We start from the raw sequence: 24765 nt of genomic DNA, 5'->3' as shown, positions 1-24765 counted from the left end.
AAACAGTTTTTGGACGAATGCCTCCTCCTTAAAAAAAGATATTTCCGGACTCTTTACTGCCCTCTAGCCCTAAAGCCAAGTAAACCCGCTCCTCTCACTTTCCAGAACTGTCCAGTCAGTCTTAAAAAATGCATTTCCCACATAGAACTACTATTTCCTATGTCTTAAAATCATGCATTTTTCCTCACATATTTTAAACCTTCCCTTCTTTAGCTATCCAACAAATGACAGATTCCGGGACCCATTCTGTCACTTGTAATCAAGCAAGCTACAGGGGAAAATATATGCATGCATTTCTAGTATCTAATCATCTTCAACCCATATGAAACAGGCAAAGGGAGACTGGTAGGCTGGAGATGAGTTGCAGCCATATGGGTTTTTTCCCTTGTAGGAAAAAAGGGAAGAGACGCATTTCATCATGCGGGGTGGAGGAGAGAGCTGAGGGAGGAGGGAAGGTGTTAAGTGACAGGAACAGGAAGGAGACGTTTGCCACAGACGATCAGCCTTTGTGTTTCCTTACACAGAGGGAATCCGGAATAAGCATCACGTGTATTATTGAGCTCTGTTTATTCCACGAGGGCAAGTTGCCAGGCTGTTGTTTCAAGCGCTTTAAATCTGCTCAAGAAATTTGGCAGGGGCATCAGTAGTTGACCGAATCGACAGTAATTAACAATCTACGAATGAAAATGGATTCGAGATTGCAAGAGTTTTTTGAATTTATAACAAACTACTTCAAAACTATCAAATTTAGATTCAACGTTTCAAAACACAGGGTTTTCTCAGCTGCAACATTCAGTGAAATGCTGCCCGAAAGTTAGAGTGAAGGCAAAAAAGTTTCTACCAGAGAGCACTATTTCTACCGATCCAGATTGCGAGTGTCAGCCTCACGTAAGAAGTGGTATGGCTGGCAGGACTAAAGCCATTGCTAATGTCGAAGAAAGAAACAAGGCTATAACGAGAAACCCCAGGCTACCACCCTGATACCAAAGGATGCTGGAAGGAAACAAACAGTACAGTTCCGATGTCCCTCAAAACAAAAAAAAGCGAAACCCTTATTTAAACTGAAGCAATCGAAATGGCATTTTTAAAAACAAACGCAGGAGAGGGAATAAGTACAACTCCCCAGAACCGCGAGTACATAAAAAGGGCACCTGCCCTCGATCGTCTGAAGGGATCGAAAATGAGAGATTCGTGATTATTTTCCAACTGCACAGGGAATTAATGGGGGGGGGGAAGAAGAGGAGCAGGGGGAGAAAAACAAGGTAAACTCTACCAAGAGCAAGTGGGGAAGTCATCAGCCAGCCTTACACGTTCTTGCAGGATCGTGGTCCTGCCTCCCGGCCCCCCAACGCAGAGCAGACACCTAGCAGAGAGCCGTTACTATTCAACGCAATTAGCATTTAAAAGCTCCGCAGCTCACACAGACTCAACATTGGACGAGCGGAGGGAAGCGATCCAGCCACAAAGCGACGGGACCCCTTTCCCCAGCTCTTTAGCTGCGAACGAGCTTCTCGCTCCCGGTAAAGGAGCTTAAAAACTCCGCAGCGGGAAAGGGGAAGCTACCGAGCCCGGCGGGGCGGGGGGGGCAGCCCTGACAGGAGCTGGGAAGAGGGGCCCGCTGCTTTTACCTTCGCAGACGCCCACTTCGTACTCGGTGATGGAGTCCCCGTTGAGCGGGGGGCGGATGACACAGCGCAGCCCGCGGTCGCAGGCTCCGTGCAGCCCGTAGACGCCCCCGCAGCTCTCGTTGCGCTGCCGGGCGCACATGAAGCAGCAGCCGCAGATGCCCAGCACGATGCTGCCGGGGCAGCTCTTGGGCTCCTCGCACTTGGACTCGTCGCAGGGGAGGCAGACGAGCGCCCGCGTCCCGGACGCGCCCAGCAGCACCAAGAGCAGCCACCCCGCCGCCAGGTGCCAGCCGCCGCCCGGGCGCCTCCGCCCTGCCAAGACCGCTGCCAGGTACATCCCGGCCGCCGCAGCCCGGCCCGGCCCCGGGGGAGCCGCGCAGAAGCTCCCGCGCTAGGTCCCGGATCCCAGAGTCCAGCACGAACCAGCCCCGCGCCGGCTCCTGCCCGCAGCCCCCGCCTCCGGCCCCCCGAGAAAAGTTTCCTCTCTGCGGCGCCAGCCAAACTTCTGCTCCAGGCGGCGGCAGCGGCGGCTCCACCCGCTCCTCCTCCGGGAGGCAACGTCCGTCAGCCCCTCGCCTGCCCCCTGCGGGCTCCCGCGGCCCCGTCGGCTCCGTGCGAGGGGGCGCGCGAGGAGGCGGTTGCTGCTGCGGGTCGCGGGGTGGAGGGTGGCGGTTGCTCTGCCCCGCTCGATGCCCGAGCCCGGACTCCAGCCTCCGGCTGCCTGCGACTCTCCCAGCTCCGCACGCGACCCCGCCCCGGCCCCCATTGGGCGGCGAGCGCCATCGCCCCGCCCTGCCTTTCCGTCCACCTCGCTCATTGGCCAAGCGACTCGCGGCGGCTCCGCCCCCTCCTCCTCAGCCCCAGCTCTTGAGCTAGAGGCGCAGCGGCAGCCGCCTGGGCCCCAGCGCGGCGGCAGTTTCCCTCCGCCCTTCCCTCGCCCGGGGCTCCGCGCGCGGGCGGAGGCGGAGCGACGCGGGGGCGGGCAGAGCCGTGTCGCCTTGCGGGCCGCAGTTCCCTGCCCCTGCCGGGGCCCCCGCACGGGCTGAGAAGGCGGCAGCCCCTGCAGGAGAGGGGAAGCCGGGACAGCGTCCCGCGCCCGGCAGAGCTGAGGGAGCCCCTCTCCCTTCCCTGCGGTACAAGGATCCGGGACGAGACTCCCCTCCCCCCCCAACTCTCCTCAGCCCAGGCCCACGGAGCCCCAGAGCGAGGGGGCATTGCTGCGCTCCGGGGAGGGGCTGGTGCCCGCAGGACTGGGGCGGAGGTGCCCGCGTGCCGGGGGCTCTGCTGCGATTTTCTGGCTTCCTCCAGGGAGTTGCATATAAAGACCTGGCTGGCTGGGAAGTGTCGCCGCCCTGCCCGTATAAGTGCGCGGACAAACACCTCGCCACAGGGCTGGGTGCCGCGCTCCCATCCGCGGGCAAGAGGTGAAACCCGCTTCTTCCTCCCAAGCGGGGCGGGGGCGAGAGGGGGGATCCTCCTTTGCTTCCATCAGCTTCAAGCCCTGAGCGTTTCCCTTACAAACACCGCGAGCAACCCAGAGCGCGCGGCTTGTGTGCAAAGCGTAGCGCTTCAAAATGTAGACCCCAGGCATAGGATCGGTCTCCACCGAAGCAAAAATATTAAGCTTTCCCGCTTATCAGTAAATCTCCCTGTCAAGCTGCTGCCCTTCCCTGACTGAAAACAGAGGAGCATTCCTCAGAAGAAACGCAGGGATATGAAATAATTAAGCAGGAGAGCGAGTGTGTGGGAGCTAGGGATTCATTGAATTAAACAGCTGAACTACAGCCCAGTAGAGGAACAGAGAACAGTGAGTAATAGAGGTGGGAATGATAAATATATAAATAGTTTGCTTTGCTCTCAGCGAAGTGTAGGGGAAAGAGCCAGCTAGTTGAAAACCGAGAAGGCCGACTGGGGTCAGTATACCTAGTGTGTTGCAGAATGCCAAAGGTACAAGGTGAGTACAGTGCGTGCCAAACTGATGAAGGGGAGAAAATAACGATGTGGCGTACAGGAAGATAGTACATTAAGCCCACCTCAGCACTGTTTGCACCAGTTCTCTAGATGGCGAAGCCAGTACCCTGACAGAGGTGACCAAAGAGGAACAAAGGGACGCTGTCCATTATGAAAAACAAAACAAAAACTAGAAGAGGAGGATCACAGATCAAGGCATTCCAAAGGTGCTGAATAGACAGGCTGTAATGTTACTGAACTTTGTACATTTGTGGTGATAAAATATGCAATGAATGTGAGAATAAGGTAACTTGCTTAGTAGGTGTGATTGGGCCACCCGCACAACACTAAAAAGGGGAAGTCTTTGGTTGCCCTAATGGTATCAGCTATATTGGAATTATAGCTAGGACAAAGGTTCTGAACTAATTACTAGGTTATTAGAAGTCTTAGACCTTTATGATTTTTCCAGTTCCATATGCATGCTCAGCTTCACAGTAGGAATTAGCATTTCAGTATAAGCTCAACACTAAAGGCCCTAGGGAAAACTCCATGACTGGCATGGTTAAGGACAATCAGAATGAGAGATTTAAGTGTATCAGAAGGAGACAGGAAAGCATGCTATGAATGGGGGAAGCAGAGAGATGGGATGGGGAACAAGGGAGTTGCTGAGATAGGCAAGGGAGTAGCCAGTTCCAGGCAGAGTGAGTGGTCCCGTTGGTTCCTATTAACTTGCTCCCTAGGCCCATCCCATGCTCCACAGTGGCCACTCCAGCTCCTCTGACTTCTGCTCTTTCCTCTGCTACCTCCTCCCCCTACTCACACAACATGCATGAATATATATGGGAGTGAATCCCATACAATATTTCCATTGTGATGATGATAGGACTAGGAGTCAGTGAAGCTATCACCCCTAATGGATGAGGTCCATTACTAGATGGAAAAAGTAAACATGATGATCCTCAAAAGGCATGTGTATTTCTATTCTTACGTGGAAATAAATATGATGATACACTTGTATCACATGACAATGGCAAAATATGGTTTATTAGTAATTAAGGCAGCTGAAGTACCTACTAAGGATAGCAAATTTTAAATCAGCAGGCTGAATAGCTAATTCTTTTAGGACTCTTGGGTGCAAGTTGAGGAGACTGCAGACTTGCTGGTATGATTTTGTAATAAACTTTGAAATAATGGGAAAATTCCAGAAGACTGGAAAACACCAATTATTTAAGAGTTATGGATAATACCTAACTGTGAGAGATTTAAGAGCTCAGTTGATTTAGTTTATCACAAAGGAAATTGAGAGATGACTTGATTAGAGTGTATAAATACCTTCACTTACAAAATACTAGATATTAAAAGGGTTATCTAGTGCAGGAAGACATCTCATGAACAAATGTCTAGATGTTGAAACAAGACAAATTTAAATTAGAAATAAACATTTTTAACAATCAGAATGACTGGATATTGGAAAAACTATGCAAGTAAGCAGTGGATTCCCCATCTTTTGTTGTCTCCATATCAAGATTGGATGCCTTTTTAGAAGATATGCTTTAGATCAGGGGTGTCCAAACTTTTTTCAAAGAGGGCCAGATTTGATGAAGTGAACATGCGTGAGGGCCGACCATTTTGCCTGACATTCTTTGAACCATTAAAATTAAATGAAAATTAACTATTTTATGCAAAGTTTATTGCAAACGGCATACTTTTCATTTCGTCACATGGATGACAAATCTAAACAGGTGTTAAATCACTCTGCCTTTCATATCTGAAGGCCAGATGAAAAAAAAAATCCAGGAAGCTGAAATATATGTCAGGAACATTGTAAAGTACATTACATATTATTGGTAATAAAGGTTGTCTGTCAACTTTTAAGTTAAAAAAATATGAACAGGAACATAACGCCAAGTATACATGTTGTGTCCAAATATATTTATAACTGATTTAGACCAACTGACATTAACTGAGATTTTACAATGTATTCATCTCAATACATATGGATTCGTTGGGGGCCATAAAAGATAGATATTGCCAAATTACCCGGGGGGCCGTATTAAACTGGAACACGGGCCGCAATTGGCCCACGGGCTGGACTTTGGACATGCCTGCTTTAGATCATCAGTTTTCAGCCTGCAGGCCACATGAAGCCCAATTAGCATATGTTTGTAGTCCATCTATGTGCTAAAAGCCTCAGGGTTCATGGACCTCAGGGTACAGGTCTGGCCTGAGGCTGGCCAAACAAGGGTTAGCCCCATGAGTTCTAGAGGTTCAGGATAGCCATGTCCAGGGTCCAGGACTCTTAGTCCAGCCCACGATGTCAGTCCAGAGCTACTGTCCTGCTCCACAATTTCAGAAGTTGCCATCTGGCCTTGCGTGGCAGGGAGTCCAGGGCCACAGGGTTGCCAACCAGTCCTGCCAGCTGTGAGGGTCCATGGCAGCCATGTGACAGGGGCCAGGGCTGCTGCCAAGCCCTGCTAGCTCCAGAGCAACTGTCCAGTCCCATTTGGCTGAGGTTCTAGGGTTGGCCTTGTCAAAATTCTGCAAGGTGGATGGCCAGACGCGCATGGTCTCAGGGCAGGTCTATGGTGGAGATCTGGAGCTTGCACCCAACCCTATAAAATTGGGAGTCCAGGGCTGCTGCCCAACCATGCAGCTTGGGGTGCCTGGGGATGCCCACCTGACACCACAAGGTTGGGGGTCTTGGACTGCTGACTGACCCTGAAACTCCTGAGGTCCAGGGCTGCCATTCAGCCATGCAAAATGTGTGTCCAGAGTTCGCTGCTGCCCTGCCACTCAGCCCCTGTGGCTCAGTATGGACTGCATATGTGGCTCACAGTGATAAATAAGTTGAGAACCACTGCTTTAGATAAACAAGTTATCACGCGCAACATAGGGGTAACTAGGTAAAATTCTAGGCTATTGTTAGATTTTATATTAATTATTATTCTAGACTAGATCAGATTATATGAAACAGTGGTCCCCGCTGGCCTAAAAAATCCATTAAAGCCAATGTTAACATTGGTATCAGAAAGAGAAACAGGCTCAAGATTCTTGCATTCATTGGCACCTTATGCAGGAAGGGGACATGCTTAGTGTTATTTGCATTACTTAGCATCTAGGGGCATGTCTACACTAGGCAATTATTTCAAACTTATTTTGAAATAACTCACAAAATAACTATTTCAAAATAGAGTATTCAAACTACAGGGAAGCCTTAAAATTAGTCCAAGGCAGGCTTCCTTATGGTATGTCTACACAGCAACATTATTTCAAAATAACTAGTGTTATTTCAAAATAACTTAGTCTGCGACTACACAAGAGGCAATTATTTCAAAACAATCTTGAAATACTGTCAAGCTGGTAGACTTCTTACCCTGACTCCTGTAACCCTCATTGTACAAGGGGTAAGGGGAGTCGGAGGAAGAGTGCTCTACTTCGAAATAAGTTTTCCCAATTTCAAAATGAGCTACACAATTGACATAGCTCAATTTGCGCAGCTTATTTGGAGTTAAACCCTGCTGTCTAGACACAACCTCAATGTGGATAGACTACCTCAGTTTAGAGCCCCAGGAATCACTGGGGAGTAATTACTTTGAATGACTCTGGAGAGTAGATATTTTGAAACAACAGCAGTGGAGTGTCTACACTACCACTATTTTGAAATAACTATTTAGAAATAAGCATTATTCCACATGGAAAGTAGGAGGAGTTATTCTGAAATAACCAGCCCTTTATTCCACATGGAAAACAGGCATAAGGATCTTGCGTAAAAAGGGGGTTTTGTGCAAAACGGCCATGACCACACTGCTTGTTTTTGCACAAATACCTCTTGCGCAAAAATGGCTTGGAATAGATTATGCAAATGAAGCGTGACAAAATGCTAATTAGCACTTCATTTGCATTGCCTCTTCCGGCAAAAAGTCGTAGTGTAGATGTAGCCTCATTGTCTAAGGTCCCTGCAATGGCAGGAATAAATTAATTAAATAAAATATACCCATTACTTGTAGCAAGTTAGCCATACCCCATACTGCAGAGGCAAGTGAAAAACCTCTAAAGTCACTGCCAATCTAAACTAGGAAAACATTCTTTCTTTACCCTACATATGATAGTTAGACATGTGGCATATGAATGTCCAGCTAAGAAATGTCCAGCTAAGTATAGGAAAATGTCCCATGTGTCAATAGCACCTTGGCCCACACTGTCCAATGTACAATTTGCAGCCATGACCATCTGATGCTTTGATTAAGGAAGGGAAAAACAGACTACATAAGAGTTGTAAAATCCCTTCCTGATCCCAGCAGGTGACCAGCTGAAGCCCTGGAATATGCACTTTTAGAAACACAAGACCTGAACCAGAAAGAGAGCCTCAAGGTTGCTGAGCTCTACATTCCACCACCACAAACAACCACTCATACATTTGTCCCAACTCTCTCTTAAAATTAATTAAATTATTTATCCCCACAACTCCTATTAGGAAGCTATTCTAGAACCTCATCCTTCTGGTGGATAGAAACCTTCTAATTTCCAGTGTGAGTTTGATCATGGCCAGTTCATACCCTTTTCTTGTGCCTACATTATAGTTCAGCTTAAATAACTCTGATGTATTTACAGAAAGTATTCATATATCAGCTTTCTTTTTGCTAGGCTAAATAAGCCAAGCATTTCCAGTCTTCTGTCAAAAGATAGGCTCTCCATTCCCCTTATTATTCAGTAGCTCCTCTCTGCCTGTTTCATTCTGAATTCATCTTTCTTGAATGTGGGTGACCAGAATTGTACACAATATTCCAAATGAGGTCTTACCAGTGCCTTTATACAATGGCATTAATACTTCTCTGTCTACTGGAAATGACTCATCTGAAACATTCTAGTATTTGTCCTTTTTCCATCTTTAAGTAGCCAATACACCCAGAGTCTCTCTTCTCTGTAGCTTTTAACTAAAGTGCTCCCAACTTTTATCAGCAATTCTTATTATTACATCCTCAGGGTATGTCTACACTACAGTGCTAATTCGAACTAACGCATTCAGACTAAAAAACTAGTTCGAATTAGCGTTTTGCTAATTCGAACTAGCATGCCCACATAGAGTGGACCCTGAACCGGGGTTAAGGATGGCCGGAAGCAGTGTCGGCAGGGCATCAGATGAGGACTTAGCTGCTGTCTCAGGCTAGCCGAGGGCTGTGCTTAAAGGGACACGACCCCCACCTCGGACAGACAATTCTCAGGGGTGCCCCGCTTGCAAAGCAGTCCTGGCTTGGATTGCCCGGAGTACCCACACTGGGCACATCACAGCACTCGGCCATCAGACCGGCTGCACTTGCCGCAGGCTGCCATCTGGGGAGAGGGGGCATTTGGGGGGCTGCAGGAGAGCTTCCACCCCCAGAAGCCCGCAGAGCCAGCCCAGTCCTCCCCATCAGGGGCTCGTACCCCATTCCTCCCTCACCTCCTTCCACTTATCCTTCCCTAGCCCCCCTTCCTGATGTACAAAATAAAGGACAATTGTGTTCAAAAATAGAATCTCTCTTTATTGAACAAACCTGGGGGAGACTGGGAAAAGGAGGTGGGAGAGGGGAAGAGAGAGGGTGGGAGAGGGGAAGAGGGGAGGGCAACTACAATGATGAGGGGTTTGGAACAGGTCCTATATGAAGAGAGGCTAAAGAGACTGGGACTTTTCAGCTTAGAAAAGAGGAGATGGAGGGGGGATATGATAGAGGTCTATAAAAGCATGAGTGGGGTGGAGAGGGTGCATCAAGAAAAGTTCTTCATTAGTTCCCATAATAAAAGGACTAGAGGACACCAAAGGAAAGGAATGGGTAGCAGGCTTCAAACTAGTAACAGTAAGTTGTTCTTCACAAAGCTAGACTTAAAAGTCAACAGATTCAGACTTTGGCAAATTTACAAAATGAAATTGAATTTCACTATCAGAGCCTGTCACTGAGAACTCACTGCTTCTTGCCCCTATCTGATTCAGTCAGAGGTCGCTTGGTCCAAGTATCTCAAATATTCTCACTTTAAATCCCTAAATTGCACTAGAAATGGACTAGTAAACAATGCAGATCACTAAAAATAATTGCAGACAATTAACCCAAAGAAGCCCCAAACACATTTTGATGCTACATTCACAGCAGATCAAGCTTCTGGGATTGTTTGTCCACTGACAGTTTTTCACTAGTATAACTTCAATGCATAGAGAAGAAAATCTGGTACTTTTAGTGGTTTGATATTCATATGAAGTGTTTTAGAGATGTTTTAGTTTATTTTATCATCTACATTGTTTAGGCTTGTGGAGGATACTTTTTTCATTACAAAATGCTGAGTTTCAATCACATTATTTATTGAAAATCTGAATAAAATGTATCTCAAAGTGTCTTATTTTGTATTCTAAAATTTGTTCCAGCCCTGCTCATATGTCATATCAATTGTTCACCTAACACTTCTCAGGTGCTTTTCATGTTTAGAAATATCACTCATTTTAGTCTCAAATTTACCTATTTTCCACACAAATTTAGGATCCTCTCTCATTTATTGTTGGAAATTATTTACAGCAGAAATAAAGGACTGTGAAAAAAAACTTATGCAAAGAGTTATTTGGATAGTGAAATTAATATTACATACATTTCCTACATGAATAATTTTTGGCCCCCTCATTTTGTGCCTTTGTCATACATCTCACCTTTGTGCTTTGGAAGCCTGTGAGTTATGATTTGTGCCTCCCCTGTAACCTTGATATAAAACTTCTAACCTGAACAGATTAGAACAGGTGAGCAGTCTAAATCTCCAAAAAGGAGTGGGAGGTGAAGACCATCACCAAGATAAACAGCAGTGAGAGGAGCAGATTACATAGTAATAATTCTTCCCTCCCTTACAAGTATATTGTGATATATAATTCATTAATGTGAGAAACAAGGTACGTGCAGACATATTTGTCATTGAACCAATATCTGTTGGTGGAAATGATAAGCTATCAAACTGTATAAAGCCCTTCTTCAGGTCTGGGGAAGGAAGCAGAGTATCTGAATTAAATACAAGTTGGGAGAGACTGTTAGGCAGAAGGAGTAACACATGTTGGAGACAGTCACTTGAAATGAAGTGGGCAATTGGGGTTAGTTTTTTTATGCCTAAAGGGTTAGAAAGTGAGTAGTTAAAGATAACAGACAGTATGGTGTGTTAATAATCATTTAATTCATTAATATTAATAAAGTGTTCCAAAATCTTTGGATGCTGTTAAAGTGAAACTGTTACTACTACATGAGAAAATGGGTAGCAGTTACATGCAACTGATTTCTTTCCAAGATCGTGTTTAGCCAGTTTATATTGAAAAAATATTTTATTCATTTCTCAAGAGCAAAACCCTTTTCTATCAATTGTATCCCTATGTAATCTGAAGACCATTATTTGAATGTTCAGTCCATTAAGGCTGGTGAGAAATTAGGGTTGTCCATAACAGCACTGGGGATGCTTTCAGTTTAGACTTCAGTTGCATAATACGGCATCAGATGGGAAAAGGGCCTGATTTTTGAAAAAAGGATAGGCATGCAACTTCAAATGCAAAATGGATATAGCATTGATCCCTGACTTGCACATACCTGTACAATGACTGGATTTGTAAATCAGATAATAGCAGATGCAAATGACCAGAACAGACTATGGCTGTATCTAGACTGGCAAGTTTTTCCGCAAAAGCACCTGCATTTGCGGAGAAACTTGTCAGCTGTCTACACTGGCCACTTGAATTTCCGCAAGAACACTGACGATCTCATGTAAGAAATCAGTGCTTCTTGCGGAAATACTATGCTGCTCCTGTTCGGGCAAATGTTCTTTTGCAGAAAAGCGTCCGTGCCAATCTAGACGCTCTTTTCCGCAAATGCTTTTAATAGAAAACTTTTCTGTTAAAAGCATCTGCAGAAAATCATGCCAGTCTAGACGTAGCCCTTGTGTATATCCAATTACTCAGGTAGTGTCCACACAAACAGTACTTGTGAATGTAAGTTAGGCATGCTTTTTTGCATTTAGCCATTTTAGAATTTAGGGCCTAGAGATAAAGTTAAAAGGACTAGAAAGTTGGAGTTCAGGCCTGTTTATATGGTCTCTCCCCACTCTACCAACAATTCTAACTTCAAAACCCAGAAGTGTTTGAAATTTGAGCCCTCCTAATAGTCATATTTATTGTAACCTCTTGAGTATGAAACACACTTTATATTGCCATAGGAAGACACTTTGCTGTACATTTGCTAAAAAAAGGCATTTTAAAAACAAATAGGTACCTTTAATTGATAAATCAGTCTAAGGAACTATATTCATCTTTATTAAGGAAATTCTGCCTAACAGCAAAATAGGTGAATTAGTCCATCTGTCTAAATTCTGTTTTGGAGTGTTCCACAGTAGTAACATAATTTAAATATATGTTTAGCTTAACTAAGACCAGTTTTCCCCAGATACTTTATGTGCTGTGTAACAGTTTAGCAGGAAAAAAAGATGCATTGAAAAGAAACTAGATACACTAAGATCAGATGGAGGATCAGGTCTATCGGTCATGACCTAAAATTTGCTATAGCTAATGCTGTAGGCTGAGATGTGACTGAAGTTACTAATAATACGCATTAAAGCCTGAAGTGAGTTTCAAAGTTACAAAGCCATAACATCCCAGACAAGGTTCTTCTTTTCATAGAGCACAAATATGAACTCTTCGCTCACAATAAGGAGTTACCCACGGATGCAGTCCCACTGGAGTCAATTGGGCTTCTGTGCTGTGTAATTGCTTGACAGTGTGAGTAGTTGGTTTACAATCTGGCCTCAACTAAAATATCTTTTATTTATTTTGAAGATCATCTGATTTTGACTGAGCAGTTGACTCCCTCACTCTGGCTCATTGGAATCATGTAATAAATAGAATGTTGTCCAATGAATCACAACCTGGGTCCATATATATTAGCTAGATCTAATGTATTGTAAAACATCTCTTATGAAAACCTGCTATACCAAAGACAAACATTGCTTGATTGGAATGTATGACAAAAGGAGTTTCTCCCTTCAGACAGCTATACTATGAACCAGGGATAGGTCCAAGAATATTTAGATTTGTTGAAAAAAAGAGGTACAAAGAAAAGGGTGACAGCTAGTCTATTGTTATAGATTAAAGGGTCTCTTCTATGTCGTAGCCTGTAACTGCAATCCTTTGGGAGTGTCCCCGTTAGTGGACCCTCCCACAGGACCCTCCCATAAAGACCCCTACATTTACACAGGGACAAGCCTATGGCCTCCACAACTCTGAAACAGGGCCTACAGATGCCAACAATCTCTGACATTTCCAAATGTCTCCCAGCAGCAGATCCAGAGAAGCAAGAATCCTGTGGAAGTCTAGTGAAGTACTCCTTCAGAGCATAATGCTTTCAGTGAGTATATGCAGTGACACCTGGAAGGCTTTTCAAAACAAAAACAGAGGTAATTTATTAGTCATCTGGAGTACAGAATCTGAATGTCCTTAAATTAGATAGTAAGACATGGTCTATTGTGGCCAAGCCAGTACAAACAACCAGCCAACCACTCTTATGGAATCCATTCAGTCCCAGGTAAGAGCTAACTCACAGCCCAGTATCCTGGCACCTTCTGGTCCTTTGTTCTTGAGCTGGGACTTGTGCTCTGCTTCCCTGCTGAGAAATGATGAAAAATCCCCTTCCTCTTGCTTTTGGGTTCCTATGTGTGAACATCCTGGCCTTTGATATTAGATTGATTCCATTCTTGAATGGCCCATTTTTTCCACCAAAGATGTTTACATCAGAGAAAATACCTCATGTCTGCAGGAGCACTCCCAGAGCCACAGCTTTTAAAACCTTTTGTACCCATTGGGTAGCAATACAAAATGGAGAGGGAAACTGAGGCACACATAGTCATAACAATATTACAGAAAATTCTCACTGACATAACCATAGCTATACCATTATTGATATGCCTATGCGAAATGAAGAGAATACATGTGTTTATTTAACCTGGAATAGTCTGTTACAGATAGTTAATGTGTCTTAGGAACAGGCCCATTATATCGAAATATAACGAGCTCGCTATTCTGACATCCCTGTAAACCTCATTCCACGAGGAGTAAGGGACATTTTGGAATACCAGGGTATTTCAAAATTTGGTTCTGTGAAGACAGCATTAAATAAAATAAGCTATTTCAAAATTGACTGAAAGTAAGCTATGTAATTTGTATAGCTCAAATTACGCAGCTTATTTCAAGTTATCTGTGCAGTGTAGACACATTCTATGTGCCCAAAGTTCCCATTGACTTCACATGAGTTAGAGGAGCTCCATCTCTCCTTAAATATATGAAGCACATTTTAGCATTGAAACTCTACTCTCTAAAGTAATATATAATGTGATCCAACCAACAGGGCTTTAGGAGGTGACACAGGAGACCTGGGTTATATCTGTTGTGTGACTGTAGGCAAGTCACTTCAACTATTTTTCCTCTTGCACTTTTACTTAGCTATTTGGATGGTAAGCATTTAAGAGCAGGAGCATCTTACACTAGCGTGTAAATTCAGTGCCTAACACAATGGAGTTGTGATCTCATGTGGGGCATTAGTTGCTACTCTAATACAAATACTAATTAACTGGGCAGCTATTTCTTCATGTAAAAGTACTCTAGGAAGGGTATATAAATATGAAGATCTTCAATGTGCTTGTATTTCTGTTCAAAGTTAAGTGATTCTACTGAACTAAACTGAGGTCAAGTTTTTTCTCTCCTTTTTTTTTAAATTTATATGATTGTGTGTTGGCATCCTGATCCACATAACTGTCATACACTAGGTATAAGAGATTAAACGTGACTGTCAGTCTTTTATGCTCTTTTCTTAAATGCATCTCTTAATCTAATCCTCCTGGTGGGGGAGACCTTAAGCTTCTTTGGGAATTATGTGGACTAGAATACTCAAAATTTCTCTCTGATTTTGTATTTAATCCCACAAAGAGACTTTATCCCTTAAAACAACTGGGATTGATTCTCCATTGCCTTGTGCCTAATTTTACATACACTTTGCACAGGTAAGTGACAAAATACTTCCAAGTCTGATTAGGAAACATTTTATACCCATTTATATTATACCTGCTCAAAGTGAAATGATTGCATTAAATACAAAGCAGGGGGAATCAGGCATACTAACTTTTGCAAAATTTATTATTCACTCCAAAATGTTATTTTTAACTGTACCTGTTTTCTTCACTTTCCGCTCCTACACATTAAGGATCAGATCTGTGGCCATTTTATGCCACTGCAGTAATGCAAAAGGATTATACAGCTAGCTTAGCTGATTTCCTGTGGATTCCCCTAGCACAGGAGATTCCTGGGTGACTGTCAGAGTTGGTGTGAAAGATTTTGTGCCATTCTTCTATGCAGCTCTTCTGCCTGGGTCATGTCAGTCCCCAACTGGTGAAATGTTCCATTGGTGACTCCAACTTTAAATAGTGCTGTGAGGGCAGGTGATTGATTACCCTAGAGTGCATAAAGCAGCCTTTCCCTGTACCTTACATTCTATGGCTTAAGGGGAGGCCACCTCTGTATTTCCTTTTCCTTTCTGTCTTTTTTTAACACATAAGACACAGGTTTATAAATATAAAGGTCAATTGGCCATATCATGGTTTCCAACTTCACTTCACTGAATAGGGCCTAAGGAAATCCCACCCTTCTGTAGGCAGAGTATTTTTGTGTTCTTGGGAAAACCCTAATAAATATGGGCAGAGACTCTTTAAGCACAGGAAGACTCCACCCATGGAGACTTACACATTCAGGGGAATGCCTATAAATAACAACATGATACCCAGTAGCACTGGAACAATTTTTATAGTGGAGATGCTGAAGGCAAAAACCATGTGTTTGATTTGTTATTACTAAAGACAGAAGGTATGGTAGTACCACCAGCACATATGTTGATAACTGTCTAGTATCCTCCCACCTTAATCCCTCACATTTCTCTGCCTCACTCTTCTTCATAATCTGGGCTTGAGTCTCACTTTCTTATGAAAGATTGTGATGGGCCAACTCTAAATGCAATGGATTCTGCATATTTCCTACATTTCTATCTTGGTTCAATCAGTGATATGGAACTGAAGTTGAATTGACATTAGAACTTGTTGAATACAAAATATTTTTTCCCACAAATATTTTGAATATTTAAATGAATTCACTTCTGGATGTGATTTGATTTGCCTGTGATTACCTTTAAAGCTCCCCAAAAGGCCCTGTCTATCTCAGAAACTAGCTTTTCCTTTATACATCATCATGCCAGTTAAAATGGTCTTGGAAGCTGCTTTAACAGAATAAAACTCTCTACCATTAGTGCTAGGGGTCTTTCAATTGGTGCCCACATTTGCATTCACTCTTTTGAAATTAATTTCCCTTACAAATTTGTCAGATCACTAGTCTCACAAACTTAAGGAGTATAATGAAAGATGCATTTATTTGGATGAACTTTTGATTTTACATTATACATGAATACCCAGCCATAAACTCTAATTGAGTTTTAAGATAGATATGCAAAGTATAAAATGCATAATGTGTTCATAAAGCATTCACTATAGCTTTAATAAAAAATGTGGAATGAGTGACAACTGACATACAATATGACATAATAGTAGAGGAAGGGTGTGTAATGGCTCAGACTATGAAAACTGAAGATGGAGTTCGGAGCACTCCAAACATCTAGAGGACAGAAAAGATTCAGAATTGATGTAGCCAGATGATGAAACAGTGAATATAATGAATCATACTATGATATTAACTGCATCCATATCACATCAGACAAAGGTGATAGATTATGTTTGGAAGAAAAAGATATTATAGTGCCTTAGAAAAGTAGTGCTAATTACAATAATTTTGTTTTTGCTATGAAACTTATAGTAAACAATATAATTTTTTCAAATTCTTGGAAACAGTCTTTTGTGCTCAAAAAGTTATTTACATCTCTGATTTATAGAAGCTAATATTAAGAAGCACAAAATGCAGAAATAGTATTTTTCTAATAAGCAAGATGTAGAATTACAATGAAAATATTGTGCCTTAGTGATCACACTTGGGAAAATGTCAATGGAGATCTTACAGGAAGCTAGTGCAATTTTCATATCAGGAGATATGAAAATAAGAGTTCTGAAAATTTTGCTTTTCTCCAAACGGTTATTATCTACTGTATATTTAAGAAAGCTTGTCTGTGTATCCATCTGTCTGTCTTTGTGTTTGTCTGTTTTTTCAAAAACTCCTTCTAAACGGTACAAGGTAGGACCACCAAATTTGGTATACAGCTTCCTCTTACTATAACTTAAAGCAAGATCAGGGGTTGCTTGTGCTAAGAAAATGGGATGTGCCTGGAATGGGATTGCTTCTCATAAAATCAAACAGAAAAAAGACAGTCACCAAATCAAGTACAGTCCCCAAAATTGACATAAGTAAGTGAATGTTGCGAGAGGCCTCAGAACAGGCTCAAGGAGGGTAGGGGCTCAGGGTGGGTGCACCGAGTGCCACTTCTGCCTACCAGCCCCAGCACAGAGCTGCCTCATCTGTGCTTCCTCTCCAGCTGTGGCAGCTCTGTGCTGGGGACATGGGAACTGATGCCTCAGCCCTCAGCCATGGTAGCTCTGTGCTAGGACCAGAGGAGAAGGCTCCTTCCCCCAACCATGTCACTCAACCTGGAGTTGCCCCAGAACTGCCACTGCTCGAGGGTGGGAGAGGGGGTCCTTCCATGGCCCCTACCCAGACTCACCTGGACCTGCTCTAGCTGGCTGTGCCCACTGGAGCTTCAGTGGCCATGGAGAAGCACTTCTCACCTGGCTCCAAGCTGCTGTAGTGAGAGAGGGATGAGGTGGTTTTCTCTCCCCAGGACAGTCTCCATACTGAACTCCTCATCCCTAGCCCCACCACAAAGCAATGATTTAAATGACACATGTACATTTTCATTTTATTTTAAAAAATTGAGTTGAGGACCAGAGCAATGCTAGGTAAATCTTCTAGTATCACTGTATAGATACTTGACAATTCAGAAATATTACTACATTAAATCACAATTGTTATGAGCTCCTGACAGAAAAAAACAAAATGAATTTTTCAACGCTGTTTCAAATCAAGTTTACTTAGGCAGTGATGTCTACTTTTCTTCTCTTGGGCAAGGGACTTCTGTAGTGGTGGCCTCATCATTCCCTATTCTGAGCAAAATCCTTTACTATAAAAGATACTCCTGACAACCTGGATACACCTTGAATTACAGCCGCTCCCCGAGTTACAAACAAGTTACGGATCAACACTTAATTTGACTACCTTGGGTATATGTGTGTGATGTAGCTTTTAGCTACATTATCACATGATTTCCTCTATAAGACCCTCCCCCTTCTTCAATGCAAGAGGCAGGGAGTTGCTATTCTGTTGTGCTCAAGGTATGGGAGGGAGATCTTGGTTCTGTCCTTCCATTTGTCACAAGTTTGCTACTGATGCTAAGCAGAGCTATTCTGATGCATACATGCAAGGAAAGCAAATGAAAGTACCTAAATTCCTAACTTCTAAGTGCTTGGCTTTGCTAACTTTTAACATAATTTTTGTATGGAATTATAAGTGTGTTCTATTTCCTTATGATCAAAATGTGACTTACTATTACAATTATTATAAATGTAGGGTAATTGTGATTAATACAGCATTTGATACATTATTCTGTCCTTTGAAGGAGTACTGAAATGCACAATGCTTTTGGCAGGGATCTTTTAACTTTGTTGACTACACAATAAGGCAATATATTTCAAGTACAAGTTGCTTAAACATTTATTTTGCAAATCTCTTCTTCGACAGATAGTTAAACAATAAAAGATTGCATGCAAGTAAAATAATTGGGTTATTCCTCTAAGGAGTATGATCTGTTAGCTCACATGCTTCTGTGACTAAGTATCCATTCCTATGCAGACTATCCTCAAATACATGTTGATTCCAAAACATAAATCTCCATATATATTTTAGAAATGAAATGTCTATCTGTCTGTCTGTCTGTCTGTGCAAGAACTTCTCTTAAATGGTAACAGCTAGGGCCACCAAATTTGGTAGGCAGCTTTCTATGACCCTAAGTTAAAGCAAGGTCAGGGTTTTGTTGTTCCAGGAAGACCGGAAGTGGTGGCTGAAGAAGTAAATAGCTCTTTTAATGAATTATATCTACTAATATGAGATTATGTAACTTCATGAAGTGTAACCACTTTTTGATGAATTTGTTAGTAGTCTTATGAATTACCTTGTAAGAATCTGTCATTGTAACTTTTGTATATATTGTAACTAAAACCCCATTTTAAACTTTTTACTGCCTTGACTTTGTTTTAGGTGTGTGTCTGTAATCTCATTTAGCATGTGGGTGTGAGTGCAATGGGATCAGGCCCTGAAGGCAGCCTGTCTGGATGACCAGCTGCCAGCACCTCCTTGGTGGCTGAAGAACAATGTGAGGGAGCCCAGCAAAAGAACCCATCCAAGAAAGAGAGAGACAATAGCCCCATCAAGAAAGAAAGATTGACGTCTCATCTGCCGTTAACTGATGGCTCGTGACCATACAGTGTTTTGGGGCAGTGGGACAAGACAAGATCTATGGACTAAAACATAAAAAATGGGTGCAAAGCTATAGAATTGGTTCTTTCTGTTCTACCATCATCCTCCAGGAGCTTTGGTGCACATCGACATGACCCTCCATGTCTAGACACCTGGCCAGTGAAATAACATGAGCAACTGAGGCTGGTGACGATATCCCAGCTGTAGAACTGTGTGTATGAGAGTGTATGTGTGTTGTACAATTTTAGTAGCTAGGGACTGTAGATTAATTCTGCCTTCACAATACATGTGGAATATTGCCTTATTCCCCAAACAAGATTCTGCTAGTTCTATTTTTACAAGTCTAACTGTGGGAATGGGGCTTTCCCCTCAACATGGAAAGGGAAGGGTAGAGGGGGAGGGATAGGATACTGCAGAGTGAGCACTGGGGACAGCCACACTAGCACAAAACTGACCAGCTGGAGATGGGGCTCAGCATGTTTCTGACCAGGCCACCTTCTATGGGTAAGGTTCCATTCCCCCTATACTCACAGCTACAGGGCCCTCACACCCTGCTAAAGGGCCTGGCGATTCCCTCATCCTGCCTATGGGGGCCTGCACACTTCCCCCTCCCCTGCTGCTCCATACAGGCACATGGAGATTTCCTCTTCCCCGTCACTGTGAGGCTCTTACAGGGCCTAGCAATCCCTCCCTACCCTTCACTATTTGACCGGGAGCATGAGTATTCCCTTTCCCCTCCCTCCTCCCGGCCTTCTCATGGGGCCTGGGGATTCGCAACCCCTTCTCCCGCGATGCTGATTCATTGGGGGCCTGAGATTCCCTCCCTCCCCCACCACCCATGTGGCTCCTTATGGGACCTAGGAATGTCCTCGTCCCCCACCCCTTATGCTGCTCCTCTCAGGGCCTGAGAGTTCCCCCCACCCCTGGAGTGGTTCCTCCTTTTATTTCCTAGCAAAACCAAACCAGTCATTTCTAGAGTTACACACACGAGCACTTTGGGTAAATCTGCTAGTGTCCAAATAATTTGAAATCAATCTTACATGGTCTGTAATGCCTGTGTAGGTGGTGTCCAGAAGTCTCTTCCTAATCTAGCTATTATTGACAGCACCTGTTCCTCTAGTTCCTAGCACCTGTTCTCCTAATGGGAGTATTAACATTTACTTCAATGAGAGCAGGATCCGGTCCCTAATCTGTTGACATTCTTGTACCATTTGAACAGCTATCTAAGCAGAAGAAAGGAACACTACATACTTCCTTCACCAAGATACAACAGTACACAGAGAATCCAAATCCTGCTTGTGTTTATCATGCTATTATGTTCATTGGATTAAATAAAACTACTAGGCTACGTCTACACTGGCATGATTTTCCGGAAATGCTTTTAACGGAAAAGATTTCCGTTAAAAGCATTTTCGGAAAAGCGCGTCTAGATTGGCAGGACACTTTTCTGCAAAAGCGCTTTTTGCGGAAAAGTGTCCGTGGCCAATCTAGACGCGGTTTTCCACAAAAAAGCCCCGATCGCCATTTTCGCGATCGGGGCTTTTTTGCGGAAAACAAATCTGAGCTGTCTACACTGGCCCTTTTGTGCAAAAGTTTTTCGGAAAAAGACTTTTGCCCGAATGGGAGCAGCATAGTATTTCCGCAAAAGCGCTGACAATCTTACATGAGATCGTCAGTGCTTTTGCTTTTTGCATTCAAGCGGCCAGTGTAGACAGCTGGCAAGTTTTTCCGCAAAAGCAGATGATTTTGCAGAAAAACTTGCCAGTCTAGACACAGCCCTAGTGTGAGCAAAGCTGAAGCAAATATTTATTCAGCAATCTATTCCTGCAACAAACCCTGTTGCCAACTCTGTCCACATATTCATACAAGCGACACCATCACAGGACCTAACCACATAAGCCACATCATCAAGTGCTCATCCATCTGCACATCCACTAACATGATCTATACCATCCAGTGCCAGAAATGCCCCTTGACCATGTATACTGGCGAAAGCAGACGGTTTTTATGCCAAAGGATAAATAGACACAAATCAGATATCAGAAATGGTAAAACACATAAACCTATAGGGAACACTTTAACCTCCTTCTTCCGACTGTGCTCCACTGTTAGGCCTTTCAGAGACCTCAGAAGAAAGGTAACACACAAATAGTCCAAACATGTCTCCTTCCTCCTCATTTCAGGAAACACCTGATGAACTGTGGCCTACTTTGGCACTCTCTGATACACCATGCATTGTTCATGTGAACTCTCCATAGTGCTGTGTCTGGGAGCTAGTGAGGAGAGGGCTATTCACCTCCCCAGGGCTGACCTTTCTGAAATGGGCTTTCCCTTTTATTAAGGGGCTAAGAGGCTAGATGGCACATAGTGATAACATGAGCTTCTGCTCCCTAATCCCCCCCCACTTTCTATCTTGGAAGCTGAGAGACAGTCTCCAATACCACAGATGAGAGGAAGGGGCAAGGAGGAGGAAAGCCCCCATTCTGTAGTAGCATGCAGAACAGGATCGGTATAAAAAGATAGAGCAAATGTATAGCACCTGTAACAGTGCGCAGTGGCAGTGAGCACTCCCCGGCATGCCAGGCAACTCTGGGTGGCATTCCAACTTCCTCTGACCCAGTGCCTTCTGTTGCTCGCCCTGAGGTGGGGCTGCATTGTATTCCCCTTTACTATAGGTTTTACCTCAAAGGCAAAATCTAGCCCTTACCTCGTGTAATGATTAGAGCCCTACCAAATTTTTGGTTGATTTTGGTCAATTTCATGGGCATAAGCTTTTAAAAATAATACATTTCATGGTGTTATAATCATGGGGGGGGGGGGGGCTAACCTAAAAGAGGTCCCGGAGGGGGGGGGTCACAAAGCCATTGCCAAGGGGTTGCAGTGATGCCACCCTTACTTCTATGTTGTATCTGGCTGCAGCACTGCCTGCAGATTGGGGTATCCACAAATCAGCAGCTGCTGGCAAGGCATCTAGTTCTGAATGCAGCACTATCACCAGCAACAGTGTAGAAGGGAGGCTGTCATGGTATGGGGCCTCGCTTTTAGGGGAAAGACAGGGCTGACCTTATCGTGGGCAATGCGGCAACCATCCAGGGTATCCCCCCCAACCACCACTCATAGCCATCCCAAGGCCCCTTTAACTCCCAAATGTTGGGGAACTGAGCCAGGAGCTGGGAAGAGGCAGGTTTGAGGATGCCATTGGGAAGGGCTCCTACTGTACACCCAGCTCTAGCTGCTGGTCATGGCCTGGTTGGTGAGGGATAGAATTTCTTCTGCCACAGCAGGGGCCACTCCCAAGGTTGGGTCAGACCCCTCACCAGGAGCCTCTTTCAGCTGCAGGAAGCTCTGCAAATGCTACCGGGGAGTCCAGCTCTGAAGGCAGCACTGTTGCCAGCAGCAGTGTAGAAATAAGGGTGTCATGATATGATATATTGCTACCTTTATTTCTATGCTGCTGGCTGCATCTCTGCCTTCAGAGCTGGGCTGTTGGCCAGCACCTGCCATTCTTCAGCCATCCATCTCTAAAGGCACCCGAGAAATATAAGTGGCAATATTGCAATCTCCCCAACTCCATCTTTTGGATTTGGATCCTAAAGTCTGAGATTTGAAACTCTGTGGTCTTCCCATGAAATGAATAGTATAGTATAGTATAGTATAGTATAGTATAGTATAGTATAGTATAGTATAGTATAGTATAGTATAGTAGCACCCAAAAGACCAGATTTCACAAGGGAGACCATGATCCATGATGTGTGGTTACATGGCTATGGATTGGTAGTACCCTAATTATGATTTTACTACAGATGACTGGCTATTGTTTCCTTTTCTGGTTGGCAGTTGGCCTACTTCATTTGTTCATCAATTTCTTTTTGAAAAAAAAAATAGCTATGACTTTGGACCCCTTATTTTTATTAACAGTGTTGTATTCCTCAAATGGCAGCACTATTAGACTGTGTTATGGCAATTATTTGGTAAAAAGGGATTCCGTTAGTCAAGTAAGTTGCCTTTTAATAGCGATTGTAGGATGACTGTGACTCCAAACAGAGATTACACTCTTGGTTATGCTTATTGTTACCGTTTGTGTTTACATTGCCTTTGGAGGAAATAACAAATGGGAGTTTGGCCTGGAATTGTTCCTAGACCTTCCCCATGATCCTGAGAGGGAACTGGAAACATAGACTCAGTGGCTACGTCTAGACTGGCCCCTTCTCCAGAAGAGGCATGCAAAGCAGGCAAGTCAGAATAGGGAAATCCGCGGGGGATTTAAATATCCCCCGCGGGATTTAAAAAAACATGGCCGCCGCTTTTTTTCCGGCTTGGGGAAAAGCCGGAAAAAAGCATCTAGACTGCCGCGATCCTCCGGAATAAAGCCCTTTTCCGGAGGATCTCTTATTCCTACTTGCAAGTAGGAATAAGAGATCCTCCGGAAAAGGGCTTATTTTCCGGAGAATCACGTCTAGACTGGCGCTTTTCTCCGGCTTATCCCCAAGCCGGAAAAAAGCGGCAGCCATGTAAATGCAAATGCCGCGGGGGATATTTAAATCCCCCGCGGATTTTGCTGTTCCGATGTGTCTAATCTGCATCCCTTTTCCGGAAAAGGGATGCAGTGTAGACACAGCCTACCAAATTAGTTCAAAATAAGTTATTTTGAAATAATAACTCCCAAAATAACTATTTTGAAATAAGGTTATTCTTCTCACAAGCAGGAGTTATTATTTTGAAATAACAAGCCCATTATTTTGAAATAAAAGGCTGGATAGTGTGGATGCTTGCCTTGTTATAGCAAAATAAGGGGAGTTATTTCGAAATAACTCTCCAGTGTAGACATGCCCCTGTTTCTTATTGCTCCAGCAAACAAAATCCATTCAAGACACAGGGCAAGTGGAGAAGGACACACAACAGTCTTTAACTCTTGCTCCGCAAAAACTCAGTGGAGGTTTTGGCTGAGTAAGAACTGTAGGATTTGATCCTCCAAACAGGTTTCTTTTCAAAATAAGCTGAAATTAAAAGCCTCTCCTTTCAAAAAAGAAACAGAGCTAAAAACAGGACAAGGTCAAGTTGTTTTAGAAGCAACTGTAACAAATTGTATATAGTCTTATTTTTGTTTCAGCTGAAGTTCATAGAATTTTTATTAAGAATCTAAACTACATACAGTACTCAGATGGAACTAGAGAGGACAACCTTTTAGTGCCTGCTCAGTGGGAGAGTTATATTCATAACCTGTGTTGGGGTCAAACTTAATGTTGACAGATACTGTTACTCCCCTTAAATATTCAAAGACCAAGACAACTTGCCACCTACAAAGAGTATAATATATCAGAATGCAAGAGGCTTAAGGGAAGGGGGGGGAACCTTTGAGCATATTCTGTCTACTATATGGAGGAAAGGTCCAATTTTTCTCCCATTGAAATAAGAGTTTTCTGACAAATGAAAAAAGAATAATTACATTTTCTTAATAATCTAACTCAACAAAGCATACTGTTTTCAATTTGTAGTGTAAAATCTCCACCCAATGGATACAATTTATTTTCTCCACCCCACATTAAAGGGAAAAAAGTCTAACTCTCTCAAGAAATTAAATTACCCAAATTGCATTTTATTATAGGAATATGAAAAAAGCTAGGGGAATCTGGA

At 43.5% G+C, this 24765-nt stretch overlaps 1 protein-coding gene across 3 annotated transcripts in view; it reads right to left on the bottom strand.

Annotated features, from left to right (window-relative positions):
* CRIM1 (cysteine rich transmembrane BMP regulator 1) overlaps nucleotides 1-2375 on the bottom strand; it is a 327869-nt gene extending 325494 nt beyond the window's left edge. For all 3 annotated transcript variants that reach the window (XM_075924932.2, XM_075924933.2, XM_075924934.2), the window contains exon 1: nucleotides 1629-2375. In XM_075924932.2, coding sequence (XP_075781047.1) covers nucleotides 1629-1965 — 337 coding nt within the window. In that variant the 5' untranslated portion in view covers nucleotides 1966-2375. The remainder of the gene's footprint in view (nucleotides 1-1628) is intronic.
* Between the last annotated feature and the right edge of the window lie 22390 nt (nucleotides 2376-24765).

The sequence above is a fragment of the Pelodiscus sinensis genome, chromosome 3, assembly GCF_052426305.1.
Source record: "Pelodiscus sinensis isolate ZL-2025 chromosome 3, ASM5242630v1, whole genome shotgun sequence".
NCBI classification, from domain to species: Eukaryota; Metazoa; Chordata; order Testudines; family Trionychidae; genus Pelodiscus; species Pelodiscus sinensis.
Note: the sequence above shows the minus strand (reverse complement) of the source record. Positions and strands in the feature narration are given on the sequence as shown.